Source organism: Chiloscyllium plagiosum, unplaced genomic scaffold (genome assembly GCF_037043375.1).
Source record: "Chiloscyllium plagiosum isolate Xiang-an unplaced genomic scaffold, Cpla_swu_hap1 HiC_scaffold_18, whole genome shotgun sequence".
In the NCBI taxonomy this organism is placed as follows: Eukaryota; Metazoa; Chordata; class Chondrichthyes; order Orectolobiformes; family Hemiscylliidae; genus Chiloscyllium; species Chiloscyllium plagiosum.
The window spans coordinates 69,664,825-69,692,444 of record NW_028270156.1 but is presented as its reverse complement, the minus strand read 5'-3'; the positions used below and the strand labels follow the sequence as shown (position 1 = coordinate 69,692,444).

The 27,620-nt window shown below is 41.7% G+C and overlaps 1 protein-coding gene across 1 annotated transcript; it reads left to right on the top strand.

The window, feature by feature from the left end:
• syt13 (synaptotagmin XIII) lies at positions 1-27,620 on the top strand. Its single transcript, XM_043706259.2, has 6 exons — positions 1-388; positions 7,699-7,915; positions 12,304-12,438; positions 14,091-14,401; positions 20,365-20,488; positions 25,435-27,620. Exons 1-6 carry the CDS (start codon positions 95-97, stop codon positions 25,737-25,739), a joined length of 1,386 nt encoding a protein of 461 aa, XP_043562194.2. The 5' UTR covers positions 1-94; the 3' UTR covers positions 25,740-27,620.

The following is a 27,620-nucleotide window of genomic DNA, read 5'->3' as shown; positions in this document are numbered from 1 at the left end:
TCGGCAGCTTCCCCTCTCTGACTGACTTCAGGATGGCAATGCCCGAGATCTCTTGCTCACCAGACCGCCTGCCAGGTTTCACTGTGCGTGAGGGATGAGTTCCCGGGGCAGGATGGCGGAAGATAACTTCAGCCGCCTGTTTGAATCCAAGAGGACTGCAGATCTTTCCCAAAATGTGACACCGGGAGCGGGGAGAGGCTCTCAGACCGTGATGGCACTTCCACTGGCGGCAGTCGGGGGCACACTGGGCACAGTTGCTGGCTTGCTGGCCATCTGTGTGCTGGCCTTGCTTTGCCGCTGTTCCAGGAAAAGGGCAGGAGTCTCTAAGAGCCCCGAGAAAGCTGGAGCAACCGTGAGGCAGAGTAACATCGTTCCCACGGCGCAGCAGGTCAGTGAACACAACTCTCACAGCAGTTAGTCAGTCAGTCACTGACTCAGGAATCTTATAATAAACTAGATACATCTTAGAAACAATAACAAAAAAAAAACCACTAGGATCTCTCGCTTGAAGCCACATTCTTAACGCTGTCAGTGTCACTAGCCAAAGTTGCATTGAGGATAGGGAGTGTTGCAGAGAGGAGAATTCTCACATTGCAGCTGTAAGCCACGGCTCGCCCAGTCACTCTCCCATGACAGCTAATACTCACTCCAAAGTTTGACATTTGTCTGTATTACTGATAGAACCGTTATTTAATGACTCTGAGATTGAGTCATTCTAACTGCTCTGAAGGACTTGTGTACTTTCTGTTTTAGAGACTCCTTAACACCGAAGTCAGTGGAGACATGCCTTATGGTCAGGGAAGAACCCCATCATGATCCCCATACCTGTCATGACTCACAGCCTTGGTCATGTGTGAGCCATATGCAGCAGCTAAATTGTTTTCACCCGTGATCATAAACTAGTCCAGCCTTCACTCTCTACCTTTACTACCAGTGCTAGTTTAGTGAAATATTCAGGCGAGTCTGACAGGAGCAACACTTAAACATTGTGTCAATCTACTGAAACTACATTATTGGACTATTTGCATGCCAACTGCAGATGCAGTAAGTGACAGGCAGAGCTAAGCGATCAAATAAATCTTTCAGACCAAAGCTCTGTAGTCCTGCGTCATCCAGCTGCCAATGGTGATGAATAACTCCACCGCTCATTGGAGGTAATGGCTTCTTAGATACCTCCTTCCCCTCAATAAAGAGGGTTGGAGATGCAACGCATCAATGAAGCATTCACAACAATCTTCATCCAGAAGTGGACAGCATGGTGGCTCAGTGATTAGCACGGTTGCCTCACAGCACCCAGAGAGTCAGAGTCAATTCTAGCCTTGGGTGACTGTCTGTGTAGAGTTTGTAGGGTACATTCTGCCTGTGTCTGCATGGGTTTCTTCCCACAGTCTAAAGATGTACAGTTAGGTGGATTGGCCGTGCTACATTGTCTCTAGTGTCCAGGGATGCATAGATTGAGTGGAATAGTCATGCAAAATGCAGGGTTACAGGGATAGGATATGAGGATGGGTCTGGTAGGCTGCTGTTCAGAGGGTCGGTGTGGACTTGATGGGCTAAATGGCCTGCTTACACATAGTAGGGATCCAATGATGAAGTGCTGAATTCAATTCAGTCCACTTGATATCAAAACACAGAAAGCTTTGCATGTGGTCCTGACATCATTCTGGCAACAGTACTGAACATTTGTGTTCCAGAACTTGCCGCACCCCTAGTCAAGCTGTTCCACTACAGCTACAATTCTGGCATCTACCTGTCTGTGTGGAAAATTGCTCAGGTGTGTCCTGTACACAGAAAGTACGAAAAATCCAATCTGGCTAAGTAGTGCCCTATCAGTCTATCCTAGATCATCAGTAAAGTGATGGAAGGGGTTGTCACCAGTGTTATCAAGCAGCAATTACTCGGCAATAACCTGTCAACAATGTTCACTTTGGTCCAAATATGAACTCAAGCTAAATTCCAAAGGGACTGCCCTTGACCAAGCGTGGCACCAAGGAGCTCTATCAAAATTGACATTAATGGAAATTGAAGGAAAAGCACTCTGCTGGTTGGAGCCATACCTAATAAAGATTATCATAGAATAGAATATAGAATCCCTACAGTGTGGAAACAGACAATTTAGCCCAAGTTCACACTGGCCCTCTGAAGAGTAACCCAATCAGACCCATTCCCCTACCCTATTATTCTTCATTTACCCCGACTCATGTACCTAACCTACACATCCCTGAACACTATGGGTAATTTAGCACGGCCAATTCACCCAACCTGCACATCTATGACTGTTGGACGGCAATCATCTAGCTCTGATGAAGTATCACTGGACTCCAAATGTTAACTCTGCTTTCATCCCACAAATGCTGCTAGACCAGTTGAGTTTCTCCAGCCATTTCTGTTTTTGTTTCACATCTCAGTGAGTGTTCCCGCTAAGCTGTACAGCAGCTGTGAAGTCCCAGGTATGCTGATTGGCTTGACAATGGGTGGCTTCTGGAAGCTGGTGTCATAAATGGATCTTGGAGGTCTGTGTCGTGGCAAAAAAAGTTACGGGGAACAGTGATCTCAGTCCAAGGCCCAGCCATCTGAAGCTGCTTCACTTCATTAGTGAGCTTCCCTCCAAAATAACATCAGAAATATGGGTGTTTGCTACAAGTTCAGTGTTTTGTAGCACGTGCGATTCCTCAGATACTTGGGTTAATAAGTGACAAGCACATTTCCACTATAAAAGTGCCATCTTCAACAAAGGACCTGAGGGGCAACTTTTTCATGGAGAGGATGGTGCATGTATGGAATAAACTGCCAAAGGAAATGGTAGAGGCTGGTACAATTAAAACATTTAAAAGGCATCTAGGTGGGCATATGAAAAAGGAAGAGTTTAGAGGGATACGTGCCAAATGCTAGCAAGTGGGACTGGGTCAAATTGGGATGTCTGGTCAGGCCAAAGAGTCTGTTTCCATGCTGTATGACTCTGTTACTATTTCTCACAAAATAAAATCTAAACATTGTTCCTTGACATTCAATGGCATTCATATCACTGAATGCCCCAATATCAATGTCATGGAGGTTATCATTGACTGGAAACTGAATGGTTTTATATTAATATCATAAATACAGTGGCTACAAGAGCAGATCAGATGCTAGGAATTCTGTGGCAAGTAACTATCCTCTCATCTCCCCTGTTCATCAGCTATAAGGATAGGTCAGCAATGTGATGGAGTGCTTCCAATTTCCTGGATGGGTGCAGATCCAATAACAGTTACAAAGCTTGACACCATCCAGGACAAAGTAACCCACTTGATCGGCACCACATTCACTAACTTTACTCATTCAGTACCTCTACCACCAATGTACAATGGTTACACAAGATGGATTGCAGAAATTTCCCAGAAAACTCCTTCAGACAGCACCTGTCAAACCTCCAACTTCCCTTACCTAGAAGGACAGAAGCAGCAGATGCATCGAAACACAACCACTTTCAAATTGCCCTCTAAGGCACATACCATCCTGACTTCTATATAACTATATCAACTTTGGCAATGGTACTCTGTCTCTAACTGAGTGTACTCATGGCCTGGTACCAAAATGTCAGATTGTTTACCAGTTGCCAACTTTAATGTCAAAAAGGTCAAATGGCTTGTTACTTGCCAATTGCATTGGTGCCACCTGTCTTAAAGAACAGGTAGATGCAGGATCAGTGAACAAAAGGCTGCACAATGGCAACTGGACTGAAAGTGGTTGAGTAAAATAACTGCAGCAATCAAATCCGCTCCTTCCGTTCCCCCAACAACGTTAACTTCAATTCACTTTTTATTTTGAATAAAATGATTCTGTGTAGAAGTGGTCACCTGTTTCCTCCCACAGAAAGAAGTTATCTTTCTTCCCACTGAGTACATCACAACGTGTTAACATCCAGTTCACTCGTTTCAGCTTTTGGTTAGTGTAATGTTCTGTTGTCTCTTAAATTATTCTGCAGAAGTCTGGGTACATTTTAACAAGAAACTTTTTATTTTTATTTTCCTTCGTATGTTACTTAGTCATTGATTGACATAGTTTCAGGTGATCAGGTATATCATAATCCCATAGGCTCACTCTGTTAAACCATTACTCCATACTTATGTCAGATACAGTACATATGACTTGCAGAATTAAAGCTCCCATTATACTTGCACAATATTGCACATAAACCTTTTTATGCCTATCTTCTCGTGCTCAGTATAATGTTCTATTTTCTTCACCAATTGTCCTTATGTGCTCATTACATTGGATAGTAGACCACTTAGGCCAACTGGGGGGTGCCATGTTTATACTCCACTTGAATCACCTCCCATATTTCTTTGCACAAATCTACCACCATAAACTTTGATTCCTTTCTCCCTCTCTGTTTAGCTAGTTTTCCCTGAAATGTATCTACATCAATTGCTTCAACCATTCCACTTCTTAGTGAGTTCCACATTCTTCCTACTGTTTGGTTGAAGACATTTGTTATGAATTTCCCATTTAATATTTTTTGTTTTTGCTGACTATATTGATGGCTTCTTGTTACGTTTTTCCCCACAAGAGAAAATATTCTTCCTGGATGTACTCTGTTGAAATTCTTTGATAATTTAAAAGAACTTTTTTTATTAGGTCACCCCTCTGCCTTTTTATCAAGAGGAAGGAGATCTAGCCTGTCAATCCTTTCTTGATGTTTATACCCATGTGTATCTGGTGTCATCCTTGTAAATCTCCCCTGAATCCTTTCCAGTACCTCTACATTCTTTCTATTTTGGGCCAAAACTTCTGCAGGTGACAAACTACATATACTGGATCACCATTGTTCAGAGTGGATCGATAATGTTGATATTCTTTACTATTTTGCTTCTACCATTCCATGGAATACAAATGTACTTGTTTCTTATTCAATTGACAAGGTCACCCTGGGTCCCAAGTAATTTAACTTTACTAATTATCTTATCAAAATTAGTCTAATGTGGAACCTTGTTAAATGCTTTACTAAAGTAAAAGTAAAAAAAAAGTCTACTGCTCTATCCTCATCAATCTTCTTGGTTACTTCCTGAAAAAAACTCAAATCAAGTTTGTGAGACAAAACCATGCTGATTATCTCTAATCATTCCTTGCCTCTAATTGCATATAATTCCTATCTTTCAGAATCACTTCTAACAACTTAACCACAACCAAAATCAGACTCACAGATCTATAGTTCCCAGGCTTCTCCTCCCATCCCTTCTTAAACAAAGGTAACATTTGCCACCCTGCAGCCATCTGACACTTCACCCATACTTATAGATGATGCAAATATTTCTGCAAGAGGCCCTGCAATTTCCTCCCAAACTCCCCACAACATCCTGACATACACTAGATCAGATCCTAGAGATTTGTCACCTTTACATTTTCTAAGACCTCTCTTCTGTAATGTGAACTGTTTTCAAAACATCGATATTTATTTCACTGTGTTCTCTAGCCTCCATTTATTTCTCCACGGTAAAAACTGACATGAAATATTCATTTAATATCACTACCATCTCCTGAGGTTCAACACAAAGATAGCCTCTTTGATCTTTGGCAAATGAAGTTTAATTTGGATAACTGCGAGATATTACATTTTAGTGAAACAAATAAGTGCAGGACTTACCCAATTAAAAGTAGGGCCTTGGATAGTATTGTAGAACCTTCAAGAATGAGCAGTTCATGTTCATAATTCTTTGAAGCTTGTGTCACATGTAGATAGGGTGGTTAAGAAGGCATTTAGCATACTTCATTGCCCAAACCTTTGAGTATAGGAGTTGGAATATCATGTTGAGATTGTACAGGCCCGGTGGTGAGGCCTCTTCTGGAGTGCTGTATCCAATTCTGATCGCCCTGTTATAGGAAGGATATTATTAAGATGGAGCGGGACTGTATGACTCTATGGAGGAACATGTTGTAGGTTAAATTTATCTCCAACCAGTTTAGATTTGTACGCAAAATAAAAACAGGATAGCTGTCAGACAGTAATTGTAAAATTTAGAGTTAAGAGACAATTTAGATGGGTACATGTCACTTTAGTGTGGGTCTCCTTCACAAGACAGATGCTAGGTGAAAACTGGGGATTTATGCACAATAGCCTCAGGTTAGTGCAAAATGGTTAATCACATCTAAAAGAACAGGATGAACAGCAAAGATCTAATTCGCTGAGCCAGAAACAGAGAAGCTCTGTGGTGAAATTAAATTTTATTTTCGTACAATGAAGCCAGAGTTTTCTCATGGCTCCCTTGCCTAACATTAAATCAGCAGTTCCCAGAAATATTTGCTTATATCAACCAGCTTTAGGACAAACAGCTCTCACCGTGTCTAATTAAGAGTACTGCTGTCGATGAGATTAAACGTTATTAAAATATTATTACCTCAAAAGGAATGAAAATTGGGAGGAATATCTAAGAGGTGTCTGAGCAAATATTAATGTAGCTTGGGATATTATTAAGACTTCACAAATTGTTTGAGAGCTGACTACACCCTGAAAGAGTTGAGTGGTTTTGGTTGAGTGCAGAGTATAACCATGAATATGTGGCCACTCAGGTCAAGGGTTTGGGTAGGTCAGATGTGAATGAAGCTCATGCACCACTTGGGTGCTGAGTTTTTTCTACCCTTATTCAACCAGAAGATCTTAATACATACTATTTCCCCAATGATGTGACTGACTCCATGGATACGTTTAACTGTTATGAGACCCGTTCTTCCCCCTTACACTCTCTGGGTGTCCCACTCCCTGTCCATACTCCAAGGCTGGTGCTCTCTGTCTCTTTCCAGTCCTGTTCTTGCCAGTATGTGTGCCTTTGGTCACAGCTAAGGTGTACCCTGCCCAGACAAGTGTGTCCAAGTTTGCACAAAATCAGTATGATTTCAACCTGAACAAATACTAACCAATCAGTCTGCTCTTGTTCATCAGTAGAGTGTTGGAAGGTGTCATCAACAGTGTTATCAGGTGGCAGCAGCCTGTTCATCAATGTTCACTTTGGTTTCACCAGGGTCACTCAGTTCCTGACCTTATTACAGCCTCTGTCCAAATAGGGTCAAAAGATCTGAATTCCTTCTATCAAAGTAACAGTTGACCAAATATGGCACCACAGAACACTGCTGAACAAAATGCAGTCAACTGGAAATGGGAGAAATCCCACCAAGGGTTGGAGTCATGCCAAGCACCAAAGGAAGATAGGTGTGGTTATTACAGGGCAATCACCTCATCCCAGGACATTAATTGCAGGAAATGCCCTGGAGCCAACCATGTGTAACAGCTCATCTCTATCATAAGGTGACAATGGGATGCTCACTAATGATTGCAGAATGTTAATTTCCATTTGCAAATCCTCAGATAATGATGCATTCTGTGTCCATATGCAGCAAGACCTGGATAATACTCAGGGTTGGGCTGATAAAGAGCATGTTTGACATTGTTGTGTAATAAATAATCCCACATCTATGATGAATTTACTCTTTTAATGATTGATAAAAGGGTAGGGGATAGTCCATCTCTCCAGCCTCAGCAGCTACTTTCTAAAACCAGTAGAAGATAAAAGGTGCGTGGTTGAAAGAAAGTAAGCCATGTGCTAGCAGCATGTGGTCACAAGAACATGAATATGCATAACAAAAGCACATATGTTACCTACATCTGCCAGTTTTCTAAGTTCAATTTCTCCTAAACATGAGGCTCTTCTTTAATTGCTATCACAGTTTAGTTTGAAGAAGACTACAGAGCCAGTCCAACCAAGGACCCGGCTGACAACCCCAAAGATCTACACCCCTGAACCAGTGGTAACATCACCGGAATTCATAAATTACACTGACTACACACTGGGATCAACAAATGAAACAACATCAGTCGACGGGGGAGAAACTGACAGTTTAATGGCAGACACATCTGGAGAACTCTTTATTATTTCCAAGAACGGTAAGGCAACGCTCCAACTAGTGGATAAAGTGCTGCCAATCCTCCATGATTTAAAATATTGCCAGCATAGTAACAATTTTGTTCTACAAGTCACACCCTAAGTGGTTGACAATTTGGTGCCCTATGTGCAGGAATACTTCTGGGACCCCTGTCTGCCCCAGTGTTAATGCATGTCAATAAATTCTCTGTGGTGTGATTTAGAAATGGATGTAATATTTTAAAAAGTGAAACAGTTCTGACTGATCCAGATAGCAATATGGATTGTACAATGGATTTCACAAAATGTTGCATGATGCTAACCCCAAAGTTGTCTGCTGGATTTTTTTTTAATAATTGAAAGGTTTGCCTGTGTACTTAGCTGGACTGTCAAGGAAGGAGATATTAAGAACAGGTGAAGATGACATTTCTTCCAGGAAGTTAAGCATGTATTGAAGTTAAAGAAGGGTTAAAATTCCTTAAGGTCTATTTTCAAGTCTGAAATGAGGACTCCTGAAATTGGACTCAATCCTTCATTAATGCTGCTTGGATGAACTCCCAAGGAGACAGTTGTGTTGTATTGATCTTGTAGATTAACTAGTTAGAGTATATCATATAAATAGAAATCATTATTATGGTATTTGTAATCTTGAAACCTTAGTTAGTTAAATACAATTTGTTATGGACCAGCCCAGGCACTCCCCCTGCCCCCACCACCCACCCACCCAAAATAGTAAAGGGGTAGCCTAAACCCCAACTTTTATATTGATTTAAAGAGAAGTGCAAATTGTTGTGTTCCAGTTGCAGTTCAATTGGTCCATCACTACCTTAGCTGAAAATGTGTTGCTGGAAAAGTGCAGCAGGTCAGGCAGCATCCAAGGAGCAGGAGGATCGACGTTTCGGGCATGAGTCCTTCTTCAGGATTCCTGAAGAAGGGCTCATGCCCGAAACGTCGATTCTCCTGCTCTTTGGATGCTGCCTGACCTGCTGCGCTTTTCCAGCAACGAATTTTCAGCTCCGATCTCCAGCATCTGCAGTCCTCACTTTCTCCTCCATCACTACCTTAACAAGGTTACTTTGCAAAACAGTTAAGATTCTCATGTGCTGCCTTTCTCCAGTCCAGCAGAATGAAATACTGAAAGTAACAGCCTGTCTCTCCTTATTTCTAAGAGGAAGCCTCTCATCTAAAACTCTAGCAGTACAGGACTCAAGCTGCTATCTCAGCAGCAGCAGAAATCTTCTCAATAACTGAAAGCAAAAGTAAAAACTTTCCTGGGTCTATGTGAGCCCTGAGCCCACCTACTTCTACTTCTTTTGTCTAATTAAAGAAAAACACTCTGGGATAACTCCAAGCTGTTTACTAACTGCCTGTCTGAAGCAGACATCCCAGTACCACAGTGGAAACACCTCTCTGCAAAAGAAACGGCACAAAAAGTACATCTCTCTTAAAGGCACAGTACCATCACCAATTTAATGAATATGGCAGGGCAGGGGATGTGTTGCAACTGTAACATGTGAGAGTGCTGGACACCACTGTGATTCACATAACTACATCTGAATGTGTTTGTAGCTCAATGACCTTAAGCTCCAAGTTAATGAGCTGGAGTCTGAACTTCAGACATTATAATGCATCAGGCACTGGTGTCAATATTGGGGAAAGTCAGAGCTATACCACTGGGAAATCCATTATGCCTTCATTAGTACTGCCCTGGGATCCTGGTTAATAATAAGCATGACTGTAGAGAAGACTCTAGCTAGAGGTGGGTTCACATAAGAGTAGACTTATGGAATTTAAAGAAAAAGGACATGGCAATACAGCAGAGCAGCATAAGTGTAACGGTACCCAGAGTACAGCATGAAGGGACAGAGCAAGAATAGGAATGTGCAAGCAAGAGTAGAAGAAAATGGCAAAAAGACCGAATAAAAGGCACTTTATGAATGTTGCATGTGTTCAGATAAAAAGATGGATAAATTGGCTGCGCAAACTAAAATTAATGGGTATGACATGATGGCCATTACAGAGACATGGTTGCAAAATGATAAAGGCTGCAAACTGAATATTTAGGCGTATTTGATATTTCAGGAAGATAGGAAGGAAGATGAATGAGATAGGATATCTGTTAAGAATGAATAACATCATCATGGTAGTGAGAAATAATTTTGGCTTGAAAGATCAAGATATTGAATCAATTTGGGTGAAAGTAATTAGAAAATATTAGTAGGCACTGGTGGCAGTAGCTTAAGGCTCCTACAGCTGCTCTCTTTTAGACCTTAGTGTGCAGTGATACTGAATGCATTAGTTCCTAGATTTTGGAAATATGCCAATGTATTGGAAAATTACAAATATCATACTTCTATTCAGGAAAGTAGGGAGACAAAAAGCACAAAACATTTGACCAGATAGCTTAACATTGTTATTGGAAAATATTAGAATTTGTTATTAAGGAAGTAGTAGCAGGACATTTAAGAAAAAAAAGCTGTGGTGTAATCAGGTCGAGTCAACATAATATTAGAATTAGAATCCCTACGGTGTGGAAACAGGCCATTTGGCCCAATAGGTCCACACCAACCCTTCAAAGAGTATCCCACCCAGACCTATTACCCTACAGCTATTACTCTACATTTCCCCCAACTAATGCACCTAACCTACACATCCCTGAACACTATGAGCAATTTAGCACGGCCAATTCACCTAACCTGCACAGCTTTGGATTGTGAGGGAAAACCCACGCAGGCACGGGGAGAATGTGCAAACTGCACACAGACAGTTGCCTGAGACTGGAGTCAAACCCAGGTCCCTGGCACAGTAAGGCAGAATTGCTAACCACTGAGCCACCATCCCTTTAATGGAAGGGAAATAGTTTTTAACAAATCTGTTAGAGTTTTTTGAAGATGTAACACACAGGGTTGATAAAAAGGGTGCTAGTAGATACAGTGTACTTGAATTTCCAAAGGAATTTGATAAGGTATCACATGAAAGGCTGCCATATAAAATAAGAGCTTCTGGTATAGAGGGTATTATATTAGCATGAATAGAAGACCAATTAATAAAAGGAAACAAAATCAGGATAAATGGGTCATTTTCAGGTTGACAAACTTTAACTTTTGAAGTGTTATAGTGATCAAAGCTGGGCCACAATGAAGGGGTTGAGTATATGGTAGTTACATTTGCTGAGATATTTGTAATGAGATGGCCCACTTTGGCAGGAAGAATAGAAAAGCAAAATTATTTAAATAGAGAGAGAGACTGCAGAAATTCGTGGTACAGAGGGAGCTAGGTGTTATGTTACATATGTCACAAAATGTTAACATGCAGGAAGTGAATGTTAACTTGTCGGTGCAACATTGAGGGCCGAAGGGCCTGTACTGCGTTGTAATGTTTTATGTTCTATGAAGTGAACAGGAAGATAAATGGACTGCTGGCCTTTATTGCATGGAGAATGAAATATAAAAGTAGAGAAATCCTGCTAGATTTGTACAGGGAATTGGTGGCACCTTAGTTAAGGAAAGATACATGCCTTGGAAGCAGTTCAGAGAAGATTCACTCGGCAGATTCCTGGAATAAGGGAGTTGTCTTAAGAGAAAAGGTTGAGATAGGTCCATTGGATCATTCAGAAGAGTGAAAGCTAATCTTATTGAAACATAGAAATCTGGAGGATTTAACAAAGTTGAAGCTGTGGGGCGTTGTTGGAATTTAAGATAGAAAGTATGGTTTTAAACTAAGGGATCTCTGATTTGACTTAGTAATGAGAAGGGAAGTGTATTAATCTCTTCTACAGAGACAAATAGAGGCAGTCTCATTGCCTATATTCAGAGCAGAGTAAAACAGACTTTTGATTGACAGGAGTCAGGTTCGATAGACAAAGACAGGAAAGTGGAGTTAAGGCCACCTCCTCCTGCTCTTGTTATTGTGTTGATCTGATCTTCTATTCAGACAAGGCACAGTTCAAAGATTCTTAACCTGAATGAGGAGCCTGGAAGAGCAGCCTGTTCTGCGGTAGCCTCAGATTGTAACTGTACTGTGCAAGGGCAGCCCTATATGGCATTAAATAGTGACTGGATAATTATTCAGATATGACTTTTAAAGACATATCCATATGGCCTACATTGTGATTATGCTATTTAATGTGTTATATAGAACTTTATCACTTACTGTTCTCTTGTACAGGATTTTAGAGAATTGTTTATCATATTGGGCCATGATGTAAGGCAATTGTAGAAGCTTGACAAAAAACATTACAGTTTGTGATAAATAACTCAAAACATAAAATATTGAGTTTGGAGGTAACTGTGACTGATTAGGTGGTTGAATGTGCAAGCATCTGTGATAATGTGGTATGAAAAATTTTGCCCCATCCTTTACCTGAATGATGACTCATTACCATTCTTTCCTTCCTTCTGATTATATATAGCTGCTGTTGATGCTGCTTCTCTATCTGATGATTTGGAGAGTGAAATATCTGAAGATTGGCTGGAAGCTGTGAAGCTGCATTATGCAACAAAATATAACTACCATAAGTCGGAACTGCATCTCACCATTATTGAAGGTGTAGCAATGGTTCAGTATAATTCAGGGCACAGTGTAAATGAGGTAGTTGTCAAAGTCATAATTACTGAGTTCTGGCGATGAAGCAATCATGTGTAGCAATATGCCTGGGAAAATGTTTGGTGATACAGCTATCTTGCCTGTTAATAAACTCAAGACAATTTTCAGCTATGCTGGACACATTACCACAACATCCATTGCAGGTGGGACTTCTTGAACTCAGGCCTCCTGGTCTAGAGGTAGCAGCATTACCTCTGCACCACCAAAGCTCTTTCAGTTACACTAGACTGCAACTAGTTAGTCCCCTACCATGCCCAGACATTTACAGTTGCCAACTATGATAAAGAAAATTAAGTTTAATTTTCTTTCCTCTTCTTCAGGTTGACTTCCATCAATACCAACACACAATCCAGCACTCTCTGTCTGGCCCCTACTTATCTCATCTCCCTCCTGCCCTGGCTGAGTTAGGGAACTCACAGTAGCATATTGCCACTTGTCAGTGCTGAATGAACTGTAGTGTTGTGTGAATTTGGCGCTCTTAAACCACTTTCAAATTCAGTTACTGCCTCAAATCGCATCTAATAGTAAAAATCATCTGAAGCATAGTAATATCAAGAACATTACTGGATTAATGTTTCCTTTAGAGAGTAGTCTCCCATTATGCGATAACTGTCACAATGGTGCTGTAGCTTCCAATTGCTCCAATCACTGGGGTTTTTAGTTTACCATTTCAGAATGACAATGCTACCATCAGTTTCTTCAGCATAATTTCCTGTTCTTCCACTATCCTGTGTTTTACACAAAGGTCATTGCAATTCCATCCCTGCTTCCATTTCCCAGTCTCCTTGTGCAACGTGACCTTTTTATGAAAGGACAGATGGGTGAACTGGACATCTTTACCCTTGTTACTCAGTTGGGCATTAAAAACATAAGGGGATTACAGCACCGCTCCACTCTTTTGCTTTCTTACAGCACTCCTGGGAAAGGAGGATGTGCAGATGGACGGATATGCACTTTATAGAGTGACTTTCTCATTCTCAAGGACCCCGTGCATTTCACAGGCAATAATTTACTTTTGAAAAGTGGCCACTGTTGTTTAACTGGCAGATTGCTTTCATGGGGAATTGCTGTGCACAATTAGACAAGATCATAGGAACAGAAATGGGCCATTTGGTATTCAAGTCTGTGCTAGGCTTTATCACCTGATGAGCCATGTAGTCTGACCCTTCCTCCCTCCTTACACATTTCTCTTTTGGAAATACTTCTGAACCTACTTTAATTTGTGACAGTGAATTGCATTTTCTAATAATTCTTTCTGTAAAGAATTTTTTTTCAAACCTCCCTGTTAAAAATTGTGGTTTTGGCTGTCTTGCCACTCCACTTGTTCCACAGACTGTCATTTGTGACCTTAAATCTGGAATCATGTTTTTGATGTATTTAAAGTACAGGTTAAATGAAGAAACTTGAAGAAACCAAAAAGTAGCATCTGGTTGCCCTTTACGTAAAAACCATTCTCAGGGATGATGATGTCATACTAAACAGTGCCTCATTCATTAAATCATTTTTCTTAGATAATGAGTGATATTGCAGCCAACAATTCAGATTCTAGCTTGCTCTCTTTCTTCCTTATTTTATTATTTTACTGTTTTCCAGCCCAGTTCATAGATACAGTGGAAAATATGAACTACTGCGACATTTACGTCGTAGGTACGTTGGTCACAAAACTTGGAAAGACTGAGGCCGAGACCTCCAACCAAACCAAGACCTTATTCCCAGTTTGGCAGGAGACTTTGATCTTCCCAGTCTCAGAAGAACACCTGCGGGATGGGATATTGATGCTGGCTCTCTACAGCTATGACAGGTATTCCAGGCATTACTGTGTGGGAGAAGCACAACTCCACCTACTTGACATGCCGATGGATGCAAGAACCAATTTGTGGATCAATCTGAAAGCTCCTGAAAAGGTATCACCTTTTATACCTCCCCAATTCAGTTTGCTCACTGAAATTGTATATGTATATGTTATTGCAAGGCCTCTGGGATCACAATGATCTACATAAGCGGATGTAGTGAAGCAGCTCAATGTCTGAATTATTAATAGGACCAATCAGGCAGAGAGGAAGTATTTGTAGATTGTGGAAAAAACTTGACTGTATAAAGAGTTGTTGTAAAGGGAAATGAAAGCTATTGAATTGCCTCTGGGATTGTAATGCTAAATATTATATAAAGAAAGATATACTGCAACCACCTTATGGAACTAAATGTGAGTCCAGGCATCTTTCTCACACCCACCACTGACAAAACTCAACCTAACGCATGGCAAGCAGTTTGTTTAGAGCTGACTGGCGAGCTTTGGTACATTTCTCAGCCCAGCGAGGGCCTCGACAGTGACGATCCATGGTGACTGTCAATGTCTCTCGAGGCCCACTCCTTAGGGGTGGAATGGTGAGAAGGTAAATGTTTTCTCTCCTGTTACAGGGTGAGGGTAAGGAAGGGAAGTGTTTTGGTGTACCATAGGCATGGTGGCCTCCAGTTTTTAGAGGCCAAACCTTTGTTTCCATCACATTTGCCAGCATTTCGCCTGAAATTTGAGTGAGTGAAGACATTGCCCGAACCCCCAACTTGGCAGGTAGATTGCCGTGGATACCCAGTTGAGAAAACGAGCCACCTTTTTTGCTCACCCGAGTAGGCAGGTGATTGGGGAGATGGTGAGTTCAGTCCCTTAAATGGGTGGTAAGTGCCTTCTTCAAAGCCTTAGTTTATAGCATGTTGAGATTCCTCAAGTGATCTTCTCTCCTTGAACAATGCCATAAGGTGCCCACCTTTTGTACCAGGTGATCTTTGCTGCAGGCAAAAACAGATTCAATTTGAAACAACTCAGTGAATCGCTGTAAGTTGCATGAGTTGATAGATCTTCATTCCTTTTCCCAAAGCAAAGTGGGTTTCCCTTGACCATGTCTGATGGTCTCTCCACGTGGTGTTTTAATCCTAGCCGGGAAGACAGGCTGCTGAGACCTTCACTTAACAAAACACATTTATAGTGAGTATAACATGGGTACCCCTCCTCCCACCCTACCACCTGTAAAAACACCATGCCTTATTCCCAATTCCTCCACCTTCACCGCATCTGTTCCCAGGATGACCAATTCCACCTCAAAAAGTCCCAGATGGCTGCCTTATTCTTCAATCGCAACTTACCTTCCCACATGGTTGACGATGCCCTCCAGCACATCTTCTACATTTCACGCACCACTGCCCTTCAACACCACCCCTCCCAATGCAACAAGGACAGAACCCCCCCGGTCCTCACCTTCCACCCCACCAACCTCCACATACAACGCATCATCCTCCGCCACTTCCGCTGCCTCCAAATGGACCCCATCACCAGAGATATATTTCCCTCCCCACACCTATCAGCGTTCCATTCTCTCCGTGACTCCCTTGGCAGGTCCACACCCCCACCAGCCCAGACCCCACGACTGGCACCTTTCCCTGCCACCCCAGCAAGTGCAAAACCTGCGCCCACACTACTATCCTCACCTCTGTCCAAGGCCCCAAAGGATCATTCCACATCTGTCAAAAATTCATCTGTACATCTACCAATGTCATCTACTGCATCCGTTGCACCCGATGTGGTCTCCTCTACAGAGGGATGACAGGATGCCTTATTGCGGATCGTTTCAGAGAACATCTCTGGGACACCCGCACCTACCAACCCCACCGTCCCATGGCTAAACACTTCAACTCCTCCCCCACCCACTCTGTCAAGGACATGCAGGTTCTGGGCCGCCTCCACAGCCAAACCGTTACCACCTGTCGCCTGGAGGAGGAACGCCTTTTTTTGCTGCCTTGGGATCCTGCAACCACACGGGATAAATGTGGATTTCAACAGCTTCCTCATTTCCCCTCCCCCCACACTATCCCAGTCCCAAGCCACCAACTCGGCACCGTCCTCCGGACCCGTCCATCACTGCCCCCTCAGATCTATCACCTTCTCCCTCACCTTCATCCACCTATCGCTTTCCCAACTACCTCACCCCCCAACCTCACCCACCTCCCATTTATCTCTCATCCCCCCCAGTCCACAAGCCTCATTCCTGATGATGGGCTTATGCCTGAAACATCGATTCTCCTGCTCCTCAGATGCTTTTCCAGCACCACACTCTCAACTCCGATCTCCAGCATCTGCAATCCTCACTTTCTCCAACATGGGTACTCCACGGTGGTGATTGTAATGAGATCAGCCAAGTGGACCTCAGACAACAGGAGTTCTGTCATTGGGGCTGTTAATCTGGTCTACTCTGGGAGCCATGGCTGACAGATATAAATAGGAGTGTCAGACATCCTGTTCATTCTGAGAGCTGGCTCTGAGGGAGCTGGATCAGTATCAAGGACTCTCAACATGTAAATAAAGGGTGACTTAGTGATGGGATACTGGCCTCTGTGGAGCTTTTCAGTGGCAGTGGCAATGAGAGAAAAGCACTCTCCTGAAGAAATTCAATCGCAACAGTCGCCTTTGAGTTGGGGTAAGCATTTCTGACATCATGCCATTATTTGGAAAGCTTGACTCCTTCAATCCTGCCATCAAAGACTGGACCCAGTATGTGCAAAGAATGCATTAGCTTTTCCAGGCTGAAAAGCAATGCATAATTCTCCCGACAGCTTTTTTGGTTATTAGAAGCCTAACTTTCCCCGAGTCACCACGTAATGAAAACTTTTAAGAGTTGGTGGATTTAATTAAAGAATATTACAACATGAAACTTCTTCTGATTCTGAGGTGCTATCGGTTTTACTTGGCAATTCGAGAACCAGTGGAATCCATATCAGGATTTTTGACGACGTTAAGATGACTGACAGAGGCGTGTGACTTTGATTTAACCCTTCATGGGATGCTGAGACCCCGTTTGATGTGTGGGATTAATGGTGTAGCCATGCAAAAGCACCTTCTAGCTGAAGCCCAACATAGACTTTAAACAGGCATTGTTACTGGCCTTTTTCATTGGAAAAGGCAGCAAGTGGAGTATATGAGTGCAGAGTATTCAGATGGAAGTGGATACCCTCCTCAGTCCAACTGATCTTTGGGAACACCATTTGAGTGAAGGCAATTGCATAGCCTCAGGACATATTCTGAACAGAGGGACTCTAGGTCAATCCACAGCAAAACCCCAAAGCAAAGCTAAGCCTTGGCCAAATGGTTAACGTGTTCTTCAGGACTCAGGCCAGCAAGCCATTGTAGTTGCTGCTGGTATGTGGATTCAAGACAGCAAAAGAGTCCCACTAGGCCTGAATTGAATGAAAGAACTCATAGGCCAGCATTCAGCAGAGTTCATACCCTAGAAAGCCCACCTACATCTGGCTTGGAACAGTTAAATTGCTCAACATCCAAATCAGATCCGATCAAAATAAATATCTGGTTAAATGGCCACCTAGTTCTATTCGAGTTGGATATCGGCGTGGCTGTTTCAGTGATGGCAGAACCAATCTTTAACAAAATTCGCTCTGGACTCCAACCCTTAAGTTTATGCAAGATCTTGGCTAGACTGAGAACCTATACTGAGAAACCTTTACAGATGAAGGGTACTTCGGTTCCAGTGTCTTATGAGAAGCAGCTGGTTTAGTTACCACTGATTGTAGTAAAAGACTCGGGCCCAAGCTTGGTAGGGTGAAATTGCTTGAGAAAGATTCACCTAGATGTGATCGACATTTTTGATTAGAAAATGGCTGCTTGAGAGACATTTTTCAGGAAGGTCCAGGGCCTATCAAAAGAGCCAAGGCCACCTTGCATGTCGACCAGGAAGCAATTCCATGATTCTGCAAGGCCCCACCCAGTGCTGTTTGCCTTATGGGCAAAAGTAGAGGCAGAAATCAGAAGACTGGAAAGCAAAGGAACCATCAAGCCAATTTGCAGAATGGGCAGCACCAATCGTACTGACTGTGAAGCCCAACAGGTTGATTTGCCTTTTTGGGGATTTCAAACCACTTTTCACAGCTGGATAAATACCCAATCCCTTGTGAAGGGATTTATACACTAAGCTGCAGGGGGTGCTGTCTTTCAGGAAGCTGGACATGAGTCATGCATACCTACAATTGAGGATTCCCAAAAATATGCTACAATTAATACCCATAAGGGTTTGTACCAATATACGATGCTATTTGGGCATTTGGGATATCATTAGTCTGTGCAATTTTTCAGCAGACGAGGGAGGACATTTTGCAAGGTCTATCCCAGGTCACCATTTATCTAGATGACATGCTTACAACAGGGAAGACCAATAACAAGCACTTAGAGAACTTGGACATAGTCCACAGACATTTCTCTCAGGTGAGCACATTGAGTAGGGAAAAATGTATGTTCCAGGCACCCCAAGTGATCTATTGGGCTGCAGAGTCAACAAGACTATGTTACACCCATTGGAAGATAAGGAGAGGGTGATCAAAGTGGCCCGGCTCCCATGTCTGTATCGGAGCTTCGGTCTTTCCTTGGGCTGGTGAATTATTACAACAAGTTCATCCGTAATGTGGTTTCCATCCTGGTACTCTTGCCTCAGCTCTTCTAAAAAAAAAGATTAGCCTTGGAAATGCTCACATAGCCAAGCCACAGCTTTTGGGGAAGTGAAGAAACAGCTATCATCCTCTAAGGTGTTGGCATATTATAATCCCAAGCGAGATCTGGTATTGATATGTGATGCCTCCTCGTATGGCATCAGGGTAGAATTGGCAAATGATGAAGGAGCAAAATGTGCCTGGCTCCTTGACAGCCTTTCCAACTGTTTTGGAACCCATGGGTTCTCCCCATCCATCTAGTTTTGAAGATAGCTCGGAATCTGAGTTGGGATGGCAGGTGTCGCCACCTCGACATCTTTGCTGCCTGGAGAAAAGTGAATGTCTTCTGAGACACTCCGGGCACAAGAGAACTTGTATAACAGGCAGAGTTGGAGGAACCTGACCAGGTGTTAAAATGCCCCACGATGAGCTACAAAAAAAGGAACTGGCTTATGTCCTTGGACTCAGATGGTGAGGGATGCCAAGATTGTAATGAGGTCAGTCAGATGGACCTCAAAGGAGATCCCTGATTGGACCATATTAAGAGCCCCAATCAAGGAGCCCTGGCTGACAGATACAGGATTGTCAGACATCCTGTTCACTCAGAGCTGGCTCTGAGGGAGTTGAATAAATATCAAGGACTCTTCCTGTGTAAATAAAGTATGACTTGATGATGGGATACCAGTCTCTGTGCAGTTATTTCACCTACCTTCCTGTAGGAGGTGTATGAGTGCATTGTAAGAAAATTATCATTCTCTTCCACCTCCTGAAAAGAAATTCCTGTTCTGTAGCTGTCATAGCTCCAGTAACAGTGCAATTTGAATTAGGAACTCAACAACTAGCTAATGGGAATTCAGGAATCATATGGGTTTTATATATTGAGTTAGAGACAATGAATCTATTTTTATGACACTTGATTAGATTTTTTAGCTTTTGCTCAGGACATAAAATCAGCCTTTCATTGTCTGATGAAAAATAATGGAAGAGTGTCGAGCCTTGCCCTGACAATACAGGACCTGTAAACATGTTTTTCTCTCTGTTTCTAAGTACGACTGATGACAATCCAATTAACTTGTGTTCACTTGCATGTGATTCTGAAGTGTTTATAGGTCCCAGAGGTAAAAACCAGAGGCAATAAGAGAACAAAGTCTGTTTAGCTTTCACATACAGGCAGTTCATTGGCAGAAAATTCAATAGCAGTTTGGTTAAGTGTACTTCTATGGTGCTGCCTAATCTATATTTAGCACATTTATATTGGAATTATACAATATGATTTCTGTCTTTATGTACTTGAGCAAATTATGTGAGGAGGAACTGCTTTTGGGAGCAGCTACTGCTGATGATTAAGAACTTTTCAAATTGTCACCAATGGCTTGTTTTCTAGGACTCTGTAACGTCGCCTGGTGAGATTTTGCTTTCTATTAACTACCTTCCAGCTGCCAACCGTCTCATTGTCGTTGTTATGAAGGCACGACACTTAAACTCAGATGAACTGAAACATCTGATAGGTAAAACAGTCAACTCCTAAATATACACATACATTATTTTAAGAAAGCATTTCTTTTGTGATTTTTCAAGAATTTGCCAGTTTGATCTTTGTACAATTCCCTGCATCGTTTCACGTCCTCTGACTGGGGGAAATGATGAACAGCCTGCTATCAGTTACCACATTGATTCCTCCAGTGGTGATCAAACTCATTGCTGTCTTTTCAGATTTAGCCTCTTTAGATGCTGCTCAGATGCAAATTTAAGTCAGACCACTGTCATAACACCATCTGTCAACACGTTGATCTTTTAACAGTTTCAGAACACTCCCTAACCCTAACTGTTTACCCCTGTAAATCCAACATTTTTATTTCTTTTCAAGAAAAGTTTCAGCAACTTTATAATTTCAGACAATTGAAATTGGCTATCAGCACTGGTTAGCCTCAGGGAGTCAAAGTTATTGAATTAGAGTAGCAGGATGCATTTTACCTCTGTTAAGGTAGAAAGCAAGATTTCTACACTAGAGAACTGATAGAATATACTCTGGCATCATTTAGCAGATAAGAAAGAGGATAACCTTTGGGATATGGAGAGGCTGGATAGGCTGGGACATTTTCCCCTGGAGCATAGGAGACTGAGGGGTGACCTTCTAGAGGTCCATAAAATCATGAGACACATAGATAAGGTAGATAGCCAACAGCCTTTCTCCATGGTAGGGGAGTCTGAAACTAGAGGATATAGGTTTACGGTGAGAGGGAAGAGATACAAAAAGATGCAGAGGGACAATTGTTTCACACAGAGGGTGGTGAGTTTCTGGAATGGGCTGCCAGAAATAGTGGTGGAGGCTAATACAATTTTGTCATTTAAGAAATATTTTGAGAGGTACATGGATGGGATACGTATGGAGGGATATGGACCAAATGCAGACAAATGGGACTAGATTAATTGTGAAAACTGGGCGGCATGGGCAAGTTGGGCCAAATTGCCGGTTTCCATGCTGCAAACCTCTGACCGTATTGTAAAGGTCATCCTAAAGCTGGGTGCCAATTCCCTTGTGTATGTATTTGCAGAAGGTAATGAATGACAGCCACTGCTGCATTATTAATTCTCTGTGTATTTTACCATTTCTCATTGTATTTCAAACTTTTCAGTGGGTTCCTGTTTTACAAAAAGCTCTTACTGTCCTATCAGTAAATTAAATAAACAGGACAGCTCAAACATTTCCAACCAGTGATAGCACAAACCAATTTTGACACATGCAGAACTTCAATTTGGGCAGAATGCATAAGCATCAAAATGTACATGCACAATAATGTTGGAAAATTTAAGTGAGTATTGTTAACCAGATTCAGTTGGTAGCACTGTCCACTTTGGTTATAGGTTTGTCCCAAAACACAAACTCCATTGTAGGACAGTTAGAAGATAATTCCTTCATAAAAGATGTTCTTTATGTGAGCCCCCATCTGTCAGTTCAGGCAGATGTTAAAAATTAGGAGAAAGTGAGGACTGCAGATGCTGGAGATCAGAGTCAAGAGTGTGGTGCTGGAAAAGCACAGCCAGTCAGGCAGCATCCGTGGAGCAGGAAAATCAATGTTTTGGGCATAAGCCCTTCATCTAGATGTTAAAAATTGTAGGGTTGGCATTTCAAAGACTGGAATCCACAGTCAAACACCTTATGTTTGACTCATGTTCAGCCAAGACAGGAGCAGTGGTGATGCAAAGGCAAAATAGTATAGAAGCTGGAAATAAAAATCAAACATGCATGATTTGGAAAAAAAAAGTGAATGTACTGTAGCCAAATTTGCAAACAACTCAAATATAAGTGGAAAGGCAAGTTGCAAAAGGGATATAAACAGTTTGCAGAGAGCTATTGATAGGTTCAGTTGGCAAAGTTAGCAAATGGAGTACAATGTGGGAAAATGTGAAGTTATTCATTATGAAGAGAGAACAAAATATTTAAATGGAGAAAAACTACATAAGGCTGCAGCACAAAGGGACTTCAGGGGACCTGTGCACGAAACACAGAAAGCTAGCTCACAGATGCACCAGGTAGTCAGGAAGACTAATGGAATGTTGGCCCTTATTTCAAGAGGGTTGGAGTATGAGAGTAGGAAAGTCTTACTGTAAATGTACAAAGTGCTGGTGTGACCACGTCTGGAGTACAGTGGGCTGTTGTGATTGCCTTATTTAAGGAAAGCTATCATTTAATTGGAGACAGTTCAAAGAAGGTTCACGAGGGTGATCTCTGGTATGGAGGGATTGTCTTATGAGCAAAGCTTGGTACTGCATTTACTGGAGTTTAGAAGAATGAGGGGAGACCTCATTGAGACATGTATGATTTTTTAGGGGCTTGACAGGGTAAATGCTGAGAGGATGTTTCCCCTCATGGGAGAGTCTAGGACCAGAGGGTATAGTCTCAGAATAAAGGGGCACTAACAGAAGACTGAGAAGAAGAAGAATTTCTTCTTTCAGAGGATTGGAACTCCTTGCCGTAAAGAGCTGTGGAGGCAGAATCTTTGTGTACATTTAGGGCTGAGATAGATTCTTGATCAGTCAGGGAATCAAAGATTACAGGACAAAAGGCAATAAACTGGAAGTGAGGAATGTGAAATCAGCCATAATCCTATTGAATGGTGGAGCAGATTCAAGGGGCTGAATGGCCTACTCCTGTTTCTATTTCTAATGGTCTAATGTCTTATATATGGAGAGAGAAATGGTTAATGAACCAAATCTTTGCTTTCTCACTCAGGGTCACAGAGTTGACTGAGTTACTTGGCCATAAGCCAAGGACAACTGGTTAGAAAATTTGCCTCAGTTCATTGGGACTCTGTCCCAGTTGTTTTAAGATCTGTAAGGCCCTCTGAACTTCACTTCTGACACCAACCCTCCCCTTCACATATGCTCCCATAAATTGTTACTTGTTGATTATAGAGTGAGTGAAAGGATTTAATTTCATTTAACCACCTCCGTTTTATAAAAGATTAAGAAGGAGGTATGTCTTTTAAGTTTAGCTGTTTAGTTATCAGAGGGGAACTCTGTTTAGTACAGGTATGTACTGTGAAAAGAAGCAATGAGCTATTTCACATTGATAAGTGTTGAACTGGTAAGCAAGAGAAAGCACCCATTCAGAATTCTGCCTTGCAAAAAGAATTGTTATTACAATCCTATAGGAGTGTCAGAGTAATTCACTTTCTCAATACCAGAAGCCTCTCCCACTTCAGAACTTAATCTAGTCCAAATAACCATATAGACATTGATAAAACTATACCAAGAATAATTCAATGAATGGAGCAAACACTCCATTTTCATCTATCAAACGTGATATGGAGGTACCGGTGTTGGACTGGGCTAGACAAAGTCAGAAGTCACATGACAACAGGTTACGGTCAAACAGAATTATTTGAAATCACAAACTTTCAGAGCACTACTCCTTTGTCAGGTAAAGTATCACTGAACATAATATAACTCTAACAAATTGGGGACTCATCTGGGATCTGGACAGATTTGGCTGGTTCGTGCATGGATCTGGACAGATGTGAACAGTTTTGGGGTAGGAAAGGTCCCAGCAGATTTAAACAGATTTGGAGATTAGTGCCCTAGATCTTTACATAAAACTTAGGTGAGAAGTGAAAAATCTGTTTAATTTATGTTACTTGTTGTTGGATAAATCAAAAGTCGGGGGAGTGGCTCTTAACATTGCTAAAGAGATTCTAGGGTTTAAGGATGCTTTCTAAATTTGCCAAGAAAGTCTAGAAAGACAGGAAGAAAATGGGAGAAGACAAAGCTCTGAGAGACGTAACCTGGCTGTAATTTTGAGAGACTAAATTCTCTTGTTTTATGGTATAAGTGGGACTCGTATTTTTTGAAACAGCATGCCATGAGGATATTTTTTATTTGTTAGTAGTTAGAGGGGAATTAGTTGGTTTGTTAGTAGTTCTGTTCAATTGTTCATTGTTAGAGTTAGATAAATTGTTACTTGTTGATTATAGAGTGAGTGAAAGGATTTAATTTCATTTAATCACCTCCGTTTTATAAAAGATTAAGAAGGAGGTATGCCTTTTGGGTTTAGCTATTTAGTTATCAGAGGGGAACTCTGTTTAGGAACAGGTTGGAATATAACAGCAATATTAAATGTCACTTCACCTGATGAAGGAGCAGCACTCTGAAAGCTTGTGATTTCAAATAAACCTGTTGAATCTATCAAAACCAAACCCTGCTGAGTTAATCTATTAATAAGTCTTGGAACTCAGCCTAGTATTCATAATGATGCCATCTGGGAGTTGTATAAACAGAGACAGATGTAATAGCTCAGAACACCCAACTCTGTTCCAATGTCACACTTCAAGTAATGTACAAGTATGCTGTGACAACATGGTCCCTATGATGTCTTCAAAAATTATCACTGTGCTCTCTATTACTGTTACACTATACCTTGGCTACACATTAGGGATTGGATTGGTAGTGCCCAACACTCACTTTGCTTTCATTGAAACTGATAGAGGAAGGTGACTTTTAATCCTGCAAAGAAAGACTTTCATTTCTGTAACACTTTTAATCATTTCAGAAGCTCTTATAGTGCTTTACAAGTAGTGAAGTACTTTTGAAAAATAGTGTATTGTGTCTTACAGTTAATATGCCAGTCTACTTTTTAAGAGACATGCTCATGATATCATCACAGCATCATTGTATAAAACATGAGTTATGATGTTCTAAGTTTCCACTTTAACTAGGGCTATTAGAAGCATAACACACTGATGAAAACATGCTAGTCTTGGGATCTGAATAGCCTGGTGTTAGCCCAGGCACTGAAGTGCATGTAACTGTAAATATTTATATCTATCAATAGCTGTAATAAGCATCCAATAATCAAAGGGCTAATCTTAAGTTATTCTTGGTTTTAGCTTAATATAAAATTAGAGAGTTTGTTACCCTGCCTCAGCTGAAATAAATTGTGATTTGTTCTTTATAGATGTTTCAGTGAAACTCACCCTGATGCACCAGTCCGTGAAGCTGAAGAAGAAACGTACCAGGCACGTAAAGCACAAGATAAATCCAGTTTGGAACGAGATGATAATGTTTGAAGTGCCCTATGAGCTACTGTTTAAATCCTATCTTGAGATAGAGATGTTGAACCAGGACTGTACAGGGCAACACCACTTACTGGGCAAATGTAGCCTGGGTCTGAATTCTAGTGACTTAGAGCTAAGTCACTGGCAGGAAATGTTAAACAAGCCCAGGAAGCAGATTGCAATGTGGCATAAACTACATGCATAATCCTTTCCTGGGTAAAAACAATGATTGCAGATGCTGGAAACCAGATTCTGGATTCAAATGGTGCTGGAAAAGCACAGCAGTTCAGGCAGCATCCAAGGAGCAGGAAAATCAACGTTTCGGGCAAAAGCCCTTCATCAGGAATCCTCGGATGCTGCCTGAACTACTGTGCTTTTTCAGCACTACTATAATCCCTTCCTGCTCCATTGCATCTACTGGGAACTTTCAAGCTCCTGAAAAGATCCCTTTTCCTGAATAACCAATGAATAATGGCCCAAGAAATTCAATGGTGCTGTGCCCACCTTTCAAACAAAAAGTGGGCTCATTACTCAATGAAAATGCACTTCCCATCATATTCGTAGATGCATGAACTGTATTTTAGGTCCATTGCTTTAATGTGTGTGGCCCTTTGTTTATGCAATTTTGGGGCCCATTTACAGCTTCTTAATTTGAAAAGATTGAAAAACTATGTCCTACACACAGCCTAACTGAAGGGATTACTGAGGGCGGTCACCAAAACTTTACGTTTTGTGGTGAATGCTGAACAGAATGTGGTTTCCTGGTGTTGCAGAAGTGTTTGACCCATCCTAAGTCCACTGCATTGAGATGACCATTACCAGTTTCTGCCTAGCCCTCTCTCTTTTTGCACCCTTGCTCTCTTGAACATCCCTCCTCCTGATTATAACTTGCTCCCTGTCCTTGTCAGTTGCCTCGTGCTCTATTAATCCAATTATAGTGTCTCACAAACACTTGTCTGATTTTGTTTTTGGGTCAGTTGGCTTCCAACACCGAAACCATGAAATCCATCACTGGTAATCTGGCATACCAAATGACATTAAACATTTTTAGCAGGAAAGCCATCTGCATACAAATGGGTACAGTGCATCATGAAATACATCACCAAAAAGGTGCTGTGGGGTGTTACAAATAAAGACAGCTTTCCTGTCTGCAATATATTGAATTTTAGGTCTAGAAAATCACTCAAGCAAAATATTCCCCGGATGACGGACTGTACAGTTTCATCATAATTTACTTACTGAAAACAAAGTACAGTATGTGCTGACATGCATCGTTTGATATACTCTTGACACATTGAATACCAGAAATATCACAATATTCAATAGCAGCAGTGTCCACCATCTATAAGATGCAATGCAGAAATTTACCAAGGCATTTTCCAAACCCATGACCATTACTATCCAGAAGACAAAGGCATCACATACAAGGTAACATCATGGTGGCACAGTGGCACAGTGGTTAGCACTGCTGCCTTGCAGCGCCAGAGACCTGGGTTCAATTCCTGCCTTGGGCAATTGTCTGTGAGGAGTTTGCACATTCTCCCAGTGTCTCCTCCCACAGTCCAAAGGTGTGCAAGTTGGCCATGCTAAATTGCCCGTAGTGTAGGTTGAAGGGGTAAATGTAGGGGAATGGGTCTGAGTGGGTTGCTCTTTGGAGGGTCGCTCTTTGGAGGGTCGGTGTGGACTTGTTGGGCCGAAGGGCCTGTTTCCACACTGTAAGTAATCTAATCTAATTTGACCATTTTATTTGGGGGGTGTGGGGAAGGGGTGTGGCGTAGGGAAGGGGAGGGAGGAGCCGACTAGTGCTAACAAGCGAAAAAACTTAACATTCTCATCTCACACTCGATATATACTATCCTTCAACTCTATTCAAAGTTATTGAATTCAGGAGCACATGAGCCTTTCATGCTTCAGCTCATTAGGACAAATACAATCATGTATCTATGTGCTGAAATCATATTTGATCACCATGCCATTTCATTGACATACCCATTGGTTATCTTCATATATTGCTAAGTAATATTATTAGCTAATGAAAGTCACTGAGTGCCATTGTACAGTTTGTGAAGCAAACAGCTTTGTATTC

Bases quoted from the DNA above. Each gene is read 5' to 3' on its own strand.
- syt13 (XM_043706259.2), top strand. From the start codon at position 95: ATGAGTTCCCGGGGCAGGATGGCGGAAGATAACTTCAGCCGCCTGTTT. The intron at 389-7,698 runs GTCAGTGAACAC...TTGCTATCACAG, and splicing joins TCGTTCCCACGGCGCAGCAG to TTTAGTTTGAAGAAGACTAC. The intron at 20,489-25,434 runs GTAAAACAGTCA...TGTTCTTTATAG, and splicing joins TGAACTGAAACATCTGATAG to ATGTTTCAGTGAAACTCACC.